This window comes from Cupressus sempervirens, chromosome 3 (genome assembly GCF_028749045.1).
Source record: "Cupressus sempervirens isolate cs-2001-9-10 chromosome 3, ASM2874904v1, whole genome shotgun sequence".
NCBI classification, from domain to species: domain Eukaryota; kingdom Viridiplantae; phylum Streptophyta; class Pinopsida; order Cupressales; family Cupressaceae; genus Cupressus; species Cupressus sempervirens.
In genome coordinates this window covers 740,714,103-740,724,411 of record NC_143120.1, presented here as the reverse complement: position 1 = coordinate 740,724,411, position 10,309 = coordinate 740,714,103, and the positions used below count along the sequence as shown (strand labels likewise).

Sequence of the window (10,309 nt, the reverse complement as noted above, 5' to 3'; positions counted from 1 at the left end):
ACATATTAGAATCATTTATATGGGTCAAAAGGGGTCATAAGGTAACGTATGACACTTTTCGACATATTTCATTAGAACATATGTCTATAGGGGACATAAGACCTTTAGGGACATATTATAAGCATTTTTATGGTTTGAAAGGGTTTATAATATAATCTAAAGCCCCTTTAAACACATTTCATGACAATTTATGTCTCTAAGGATTCCAGGACCCCTAAGGACATATTAGAATCATTTATATGGGTTGAAATGAGTCATAGGATAACCTATGACCCCTTTTGACCAATTTCATTACAACATGTCTCCAGGGGTTCTAAGACCCCTAGGGACATATTATAATCATTTATATGGGTTGAAAGGGGTCATAGGATAACCTATGACCCCTTTCGACACATTTCGTTACAACATATGTCTCTAGGGGTCATATGACTCTTAGGGATATATTATAATCATTTATTTGGGTCGAAATAGGCCATTGAATGTCCTATAAACCCTTTTGACACATTTCATTACAACATATGTCTTTAGGCATCTTAGGACCCCTAAGGACATATTATAATTGTTTGTATGGGTTGAAAGACGTCATAGGATAATTTATGACCACTTTCGACATATTTCATTACAAAATATGTCTCTAGGCATCCTAGGACCCCTAGGGAGATATTATGATTATTTATATGAGTTGAAAGGGGTTATAGGATATCTTATGACTCATTTCGACACGTTTCAGGACAACACGTCTCTAGGGGTCCCAAGAACCCTATGGACATATTAAAATCATTTATATGGTTCGAAAGGGGTAATAGGATAACCTATGACCTCTTCTAACATATTTCATTACAACATGTCTCTAGGGAACATAGGACCCCTAGGGGCATACTATAATCATTTATATAGTTTGAAAGGCATCATAGTATAACCTATAACGTCTTTCAACACATTTCATTACAACATGTCTCTACGGGTCCCAGGACCCCTAGGGACATATTAGATTCTTTTATATGGGTCAAAAATGGTCATAATTTTCAACACATTTCATTGCAACATATGCGTCTAGAGGTCCCAATACCCCTAGGGACCCCCTAGGACATATTATAATCATTTATATGGGTTAAAAGGGCTCATAGAATAACCTATGACCCCTTTCAACACATTTCATGACAATATATGTCATTGGGGGTCCTATGACCTTTAGAGACTTATTATAATCATTTATATGGGTCAAAAAATTTCATAGGATAACTTATGACCCCTTTCGACACATTTCATGACAACATATGTCTCTAGGGGTCCTGGGACCCCTAGGGACATATTAGAATCATTTATATGCATCGAAAGGAGTCCTAAGATAATCAATGACCCATTTTGACACATTTTGCTACAACATATGTCTTGAGGTGTCATAAGAGCCCCAGGGACATATTATAATCATTTATATGGGTCGAAATGGGCCATAGGATGTGTTGTGAGCCCTTTTGACACATTTCGTTAGAACATGTCTTTAGGGTTCCTGCGATCCTTAGGGACATATTATAATTGTTTATATGGGTTGAAAGTTGTCATAGGATAACTTATGACCCCTTTTGACACATTTAGTTACAACATGTCTTTAGGGGTCTTAGGACCCCTAAGGACATATTATAATCATTTATATGGGTTGAAAAGGGTCATAGGATAACCTATGACCACTTTTAATACATTTTATGACAACATGTCTCTAGCGGTCCCAAGACCCTTAGGGACATTTTAAAATCATTTATATGAGTGGAAAGGGGTCACAGGATAACCTATTCCATGACCACTTTCAACATATTTCATTACAACATATGTCTCTGAAGGACATAGGACCCCTATGGACATATTATAATCATTTTTTTGATTTGAAAGTAGTCGTAGTATAACCTATAACCCCTTTCGACACATTTCATGACAACATATCTTCAGGGATATTATAATTGTTTATATGAGTTGAAAGGGGTCATATGATAACCTATGACCCCTTTCAACACATTTCATTACAACATATGTCTATAGGGGTCCTAAGACCCATAGGGACATATTATAATTATTTATATGGGTTAAAAGGGGTCATAGGATAACGTATGAACCCTTTTGACACATTTCATTACAACATATGTCTCTAGGGGACGTAAGACCCCTAAGGACATATTATAATCATTTATATGGGTCGAAATGGGCCATAAAATGTCCTATGACCCCTTTCAACACATTTCATTACAACATATGTCTATAGGTGTCTTAGGACCCCTAGGGATATATTATAGTTATTTATATGGGTTAAAAGGGGTCATAGGATAACTTATAATCTCTTTGGACACATTTCATTACAAAATATGTCTCTAGGGGTCCTCGGACCCCTATGGACATATTATAGTTATTTATATGGGTTGAAAGGGATCATAGGATAACCTATGACCCCTTTCGACACATTTCATGACAAAACAGGTCTCTAGGGATCCCAGAACCCCTAAAGACATATTAGAATCATTTATATGGGTTGAAAGGGGTAATAGGATAACCTATGACTCATTTTCACATATTTTATTACAACATATGTCTATAGGGGTCATAGGACTTCTAGAGACATATTATAATCATTTATATGGTTTAAAAGGGGTCATAGTATAACCTATGACCACTTTCGACACATTTTATTACAACTTATGTCAGTAGGGATCTTAGGACCTATAGGGACATATTATAATCATTTATATGGGTTGAAAGGGGTCATAGGATAACCTATGAACCCTTTTGACACATTTCATTACAACATATGTCTCCAGGAGATGTACGACCCCTAAGGACATATTATAATCATTTATATGAGTTGAAATGGGCCATAAGATGTCCTATGACCCCATTCAACATATTTCATTACAACATATGTCTATAGGTGTCTTAGGACCCCTAGGGATATATTATAGTTATTTATATGGGTTAAAAGGGGTCATAAGATAACTTATAACCCCTTTCGACACATTTCATTACAACATGTCTCTAGGGGTCCTAGGACCCCTAGAGACATATTATAATCATTTATATGGGTCGAAAGCAGTCATATGATAACCTTATGACCCCTTTTGACATGTTTCATGACAACATATGTCCCTAAGAGTCCTAAGACTCTTAGGAACATATTATAATCATTTATATGGGCCGAAAGGGGTCATGGGATAATCGATGACCCCTTTTGACACATTTCATTATAACATATGTTTATAGGGGTCCCGGGACCCCTAGGGACATATTATAATCATTTATATGGGTTGAAAGGGGTCATAGAAAATCCTATGACCCCTTTCAACACATATCATTACAACATATGTCTCTAGGGGTCCTAGGACCCCTAGGGATATATTATAATCATTTATATGGATCAAAAGGAGTCATAGGTTATCCTATGACCTTTTTCGACACATGTCATGACAACATATGTCTTTAGGGGTCACAAGACCTTAGAAACATATTATAATCATTTATGTGGGTCAAATGGGGTCAAATAGGAAAACTATCTAACGTAATTTATTTATTTACCTTTTGAAGGACGCATGCCAAACCTTTTGTTATTTTATCTGGAAACATTTTCAAAGAACTCATGGAGAATTAGACTCAGATTTTGATTTACATTGTTTAATATTTCCCTTCAATAAAAATGGAAAACTAGTCAGAGTTTCCATGGGTGATCCTTGAAACCTCTTTCTTTCTTAACCACTATTCTTCCTCCTTTCGATGAGACACTAATTATTTCAACTGAAATTAGAAATGTCATATCATTCCGTTGAAAATACAGAGTTAAGAGATGAATTTTTTTGGACTCTAGTCCTTTCCAAGTTAATATGATTTACATTAAAATCACAAGATCGTAAAATATTATCTCTACTCTTAGTAAACATAAACATAACCTCTAATATTTATGGAAATAGTTACAACACCATAAGAACTAGTACAATTAAGAACGTCCTATAACTTAACCTATTTTAGTCTTTATTCGGATCCTGCCTTCACAAGACTCGGTACCAAATTCAGTAATGATCTGAACTAAGAGGCACATTTCCAATATCCAACAACAACACTTCTCATTGTTCTAGTATAATTTTCAGTTTGAAATCTAAACTACAGCTGATATTTTCATAATACGATGATTTTTCTCAGCAACAACCAACTTCAAATACAATGAGATATTTTTCATAAATTCTAACTGATAGTCCTTTACATTTCAGAGGATGTAACACACAACACCATGAATCATAAGGAAAGAAAGTGTGGAAATGTAATCAATTATTGCATGGCCCATTAATTAAACATTGAGGTTTGTTTCCATACTACGGTTGCCATCTTTATTATGTTTAAAATTTTAAGAAGGTTTCCTCTATCAATTCTATGGAATGAACACAAAAGCCTTCTTCAATAAAGATTGATGATTTTATTTACTAAATTTCCATTTTCTGAATCTTGATAAGTTAGCAGTGCGGCCATTTTAAAATACCAGCGGATTCAGTGATAGTTCAATAAAGGAGAGGATGGAAGAGAGATTAAATAAGTAGAGAATCAACGCTCAACGCTCCAGGTTAACGTTCAAAGCTTTCTTATGTTACCAACTTATTTATGAGATCTTTTACTCTTCTTTAGTTCCACTACAAAGAAAATGTTTTTCTAAACCCAAGCTGTAGTTTCTACTTTGGTCAAAAGTCAAAATTTATGGTAGTAAAATGTTCTATATAAAGTCAATCTGGAATGGACAAACTTAGAGTGCTAATTTTTTACACAGATAAGATGGTTACAAGTAATAATGATATCTTTATAAGAGATATGACAAAAGATTTCCTTACTTGGACCTTGTTGGCTATCAAAATTTTGTGATATTGCTTTGTTAATGCATGTTTCCTAATCATGAGGTAGATTTCTTATTTTTAAATGTCCAACACTCTGTATTTACTTATCAAAATTTCTTCTTCGTCCATGAGGAATGCTATTGTATACAATCTCATTATCAAAGCATGCTTATTAGTAATCTAAGAGAACTTCATTAGGAACTTAAATATCTTTTGCTCTGACTCTTGTGTACGACATGTGAATATGTCTAAATATTGTATTTTAAAGTTCTATTAGTTTTGAAAGATAATTACTGCACATTCTTCATGATGCCTCATAGTACCATGTTATGTCAGGAGGGTGTTGCTTCTAGCATTCATGAATAAATAAATATTATTAAATTTTCTCTTGCACTCTTTATACAAATTTAGAATACTAATAACTTGAATTTTTTTTTTTGTATTTTAGGTTTCATAGTTCCATTTTGGATAATCGTAGTTAAGATCTCACTGAGTAAATTGAATGAAATTGGTTCACACTATCAGATCATATGCATGGAACTAACGTGAAATAGCTAGATTTTCAATAAAAAGAGGTAATTGTAAGACTATTATGTAGTAAAGATGCAAATCGGGATGGAACCTGAGACATGCTTAGTTTATTATTTGAAACTTAAGACAACCTAACTTACCTCCTAGATCAGTTAAAAATATCTTTATAATCTTCAAATTTTTATTGATCGATCACCAAATATCATTGGCAAAGATGAACGCTTCTACAAGTAATGTATATTCTTCATATTCAAAAGAAGACAAAAACTGAATACAAAACCCATTTAATTCTATCGTCCTTATCCCATAGACTTTGGAGAGTTCTGTATCGTGGCTTCTTTTTATAGTTTTCAATTTGTTCTCGATTTGTTTTAAATTATTATACCTTGCTTGAGTACACTTTCATTCACATATAAAAAGCTCACTAGTTTCAATCTTACTAATTTTGTAGGTAAACAGGGAATTTGATTTTTTTCATTTACAAATGCCAATACTAATCGCAACCAAAAGAAATTAGACAGATATATTAAATGTGATACTTTGTCAGTCTTACATGATCCATTAAAAAGCATTAATTTTTTTATTTTATTTTTAAAAAGCAGTGTATCTTACAAATTTTAAGCTATGCATCATAGAAGATATATGAAATAATATTTTTTACCCTATTCCTGATTTCTCTTTTTCATTGTCACGGGTTTATTTCATTTTGAAACAAATCTAACTTGCATTTGATAGCATTTTTAATCTACAGTAGCTTCATGCAACAATCTATTTTTCGCAATGATTTTGTAATTTCCTAAAAGATATACGAATGATATTTTTTACCCTATTCCTAATTGCTCGGTTTAGCTCATTTCGAACTAAACCTAACTTGAATTTGATAACAGAAATCAAATTTGTGATTCGCTTGCATATATATAAAATCGATTGAAAATTTTAGTCTTTATTTAGTTTATCAAATCTTCACTTTCTATTGTTGTTCATAATTTAACACAATGCTAATTGTGATATAAATCTTTCTTGTCATTTGTATAAATAGATATAAATAATTTTTTCCTCTCCACGTGACATTCTGGTTTTAATGAAGAATAATTTTGGACACCTGAATAATAATGAGAAGATAGCGGAGGAGCTGAGCAATGACCTTAAAAAGATCGTATTACCCACTTTCCATGGTTTCGATGGTAAGGATGATGCTGAGAAATTAATCATCTTCATGGTAAAGTACTTTCGTGTTCAGCACCTTTCGGCATAGTCTAGGGCTTTATGGGTTGCATTTCAGCTGATTGGTGAACCAACTATGTGGTGGAACAGCCACAATTAAGGGCCGAGAGGAAGTTGTGACCAGGACAAATATCTTGGGAATACTTTTTTATCTCTTTTCATGAAGCGATTGTTGCATCTGTTATTTTATGAGACAGACGTAGCTGAGTTTCAAAACTTGATTAAAGGGGTCATGGCAGTGACCAAATATCAGGAGCGATTTTGTTATTTGTGAAATATGTTCCATAGTATTTGTAGGATGAGCATTTTAGAATGGATATTATAAGTTTGTATTGGGATTACATCCCCAGACAGGATCTGTGGTCAAGATGCATGAACCAGAAACCATAGAATTCTTTTCACACAGAAAGATGTTCCTTTAGGAAAATAAACTTCTGTTGAGAATGCAACGAGCAGCTCTAAAGAGAGAATTTTTATTAAATGGTACGAAAATAGTATTCCTATGTGGTCTACCTTTCCTTTGTTTTATTTTTATCGAATCGATCACAAAAAATTAAGCTCAAGAAGCTTAGGCGAACATCTTCTGAATGTAGTCCACGAGCTCCTGGGTGATGCGGAAGGCCTTGCTCAATACGGAATCGGGGAGAGGGGAATTCGCCGCAAACAGAGAATTAGCAATTGTCTGGGTTCCCGGGAGCTGGCTGCTCAAAGCAGAGATGGCGACCGCATTCTCTTTCCCCACATTCTGCTGGAAATGCACGAGCGCCTTGGGGAAGACGAACACGTCTCCCTTCTCCAACGTCTTGCTGAAGAAGGTGTTGTTGGTGTCAATAAACCCTACAAAGAGCTCGCCTTCCGCTAGAAAGAGAACCTCGGTGGCTCTGGGGTGGGTGTGAGGAGGATTAATTCCACCCACTGCGTAGTCGATGCGGACCAGAGATATTCCCAACGTGTTCAGCCCCGGTATCTGCATTACGTTGGCAGGGGTCACGATGGAGCCCACTGCATTGTCGGTGTTCCCCGCCTGCCCAAGCCCCCCGAAGAAGAAGTCCTCTGCTGATACTGCCATTGCCTCCTTGCACACGAACCCGTTCACCAACACTGTGAAAAACAATCATATAATCAGTACCTAGATTTCTAACGAGCACATGCAATCATATAATCAGTACCTAGATCTCTTATTATCTATAATGTTATTCTCTGCTCACCTTTGCTTTCGTTGTCTGCAACGCAGAAATCCTGCAATGGGTCGGAATCCGCTGCCACGACGCCTTTGCCGAAACAACATATCAACAGAACAAGCCCCAGCGTGAGGTAAATCATCCTGCTACCCATTATGACAGGAACACAGAGAGACTGATGTGAATAAACAGCTCAGGATGTGGATAATTGAATTGAGTACTATTGCAAGCCCATTTGCATGCTTTATATACTCGAAACGTTAACTGCTCCTCAAGGACTCATTCATTCTTACCTGACGATCAACCCACCTGCTACCGCGGATATACTCTTATCATTCTTTTATTATGGTTGAAATCTTCTACGTTGAGGTTCCTGAAAGCCAATATTATGTATGCTATTGCTCCCTCGTAGAATTGGTAAACTAGGGAAATTGAATGATGTATTTCAAACACAGATGACTACTTCGCAAGGGTTCATTCATCTTGACTCCGTCTATTTTACCCCGTTCTTCCAATATGATGACGTACTTCCACAGGGATTTCCAACGTAAGCCCTACTGCATACGGTTACCTCCACATTAATTTAATAAGACCTAATAACTAAATTGAAAATCACAAACAACTACTGCATCGATTTAAAGATATCTAATGGATGATATTAGTTATTTACATAATAATTAATTATGTATTAATGTTCAATATCAGATCAGAAACAACCACTCCATTTGCAAATATATTATTTATATAATAATTAATTAGATATTCATTTTTACATTTTAATTAAAATAAATATGATTTTTATATTAGTTCTTAAAAATAAAGAAATTAAATTTCATTCCATCACTTTTAGCATTAGCTTTCTTTGATTTAACTACAATCCTATTTTAAACAACTTAATTATAAATTGTGTTTTATAATTATTTGGATTTTAAATAATTAGGGATGGAAATGATTTTCTTTTAGTTGTCTGTAACATATTTAAAATTACATGTTACATATCTAATTATTTGTGAGTTTTCTATAAGTATGTTTTTAAAATCTACATGTAAAATACTTTCGAAGCACTTCAACAAAATTCTCATAACTATTAAAACATTGAATATTAGTCTTAAACTTTATTTCTAAAATTTGCAATTTGCAATTGATTACATTAGTATACTTAAATTTGCATATTGTCTTTATTCTTGGCATTGGTCGAATCTTCTATTACTTATATTAAATTGAATGGAAAATTGTGTTTGGCTAGTCTTTGCAATTGAATGACTAAGACTTGATCTTCTGACCTTGCGATATACTAGCTATTTGACGACTTGACATTCTATGGTATTGGAGATGAGCTTAAACACTAGGACCTCGGTCTACGTTTTATAAGTTGCATACTTATGTTTGGTACAAGAATTGAATACTCGCCATGAAGACCACAAATAATAATCAGGAAGGAACTAGTAAGAATGATGAGCTCAGTTTGAATCAAAGCCAAGACCATATTTTAGCACTTCTAACCTACTGTGGAAACCTCCTCTGGGAGAAGGTTGAACCATTGGATCACCTTGAACAAGATCTAAGGGGTGCGTAGAATGGAGATCAAGTATTAGAAGCTGTCAGAAAATTTGAAGAGGATAGGAGAATTGAGGAATAGTTTAAAGGAAAATTTTGATGAGGAGAATAATTTTGGACCCCTGAATAATGAGAAGATAGCAGAGGAGTTGAGCAAGGACCTTAAAAAGGTCATATTACCCACTTTCGATGGTAAGGATGATGCTGAGAAATTAATCATCTCCATGGAAAAGTATGTTCATGTTCATCACCTTTCAGCACAGTCTAGGGCTTTATGGGTTGCATTTCAGTCGATTGGTGAATCAACCACATGGTGGAACAATTAACGGCTGAGAGGAAGTTGTGACCAGGACAAATGTCTTGGGAATAAATTTTTATCTCTTTCCATGAAGCGATCATTGCCTCTGTTATTTTATGACACTGACGTAGCTGAGTTTCAAAACTTGATGTACAAGGGGTCATGGTAGTGACCAAATACCAAGAGCAATTTTTTCGTTTGGTGAAATATGTTCCTTAGTGTCTGTAGGATGAGCATTTGAGAACAAATATAAGGTTGTATTGGGATTACATCTCGAGATTGGATCTGTAATCAAAATGCATGAACCAAAAACCATGGAATTCGCACATCGAAAGATACTGCTTTAGGAGGAGAAACTAAAAATGGTAAATGCAATCACAACTTCAGAGAGAAACCACAGTCCTCAAGGATTCAAGAGGAAGTTTCACAATAATGCACCGAGGAATATCAATAACACTTAGAATCAAAATATGAATAGAGATAAGTTGATAACAGTGGAAATGTGAATAACTGGAACAATAGGTCTGACGGTAGGAAGGGAGCGGGGAATGGTTTCTTTACTTTTGGAGGTAAACAATGCGAAAGTTATTGTCCCCATCATACTAGAGATGCAAAACTTTCTCAAACAATTTTTCAAGCTGCACCCATATAAACTACCAAAACAT

At 34.8% G+C, this 10,309-nt stretch overlaps 1 protein-coding gene across 1 annotated transcript; it reads right to left on the bottom strand.

Moving 5' to 3' along the window:
• Positions 1–7,176: 7,176 nt before the first annotated feature.
• On the bottom strand, positions 7,177–7,943 carry LOC149568944 (putative germin-like protein 2-3). Its single transcript, XM_089817653.1, has 2 exons — positions 7,817–7,943; positions 7,177–7,709 (listed from the first exon to the last, which is right to left on the bottom strand). The coding sequence occupies exons 1-2, from the start codon at positions 7,941–7,943 to the stop codon at positions 7,177–7,179; spliced, it is 660 nt and encodes a 219-aa protein (XP_089673779.1).
• Positions 7,944–10,309: the final 2,366 nt, after the last annotated feature.

Excerpts from the sequence above, each read along its gene's own strand:
- LOC149568944 (XM_089817653.1), bottom strand. The coding sequence starts at position 7,943 with ATGGGTAGCAGGATGATTTACCTCACGCTGGGGCTTGTTCTGTTGATA. Across the intron at positions 7,710-7,816 it reads TGCAGACAACGAAAGCAAAG|TGTTGGTGAACGGGTTCGTG; the intron begins GTGAGCAGAGAA and ends TGTTTTTCACAG.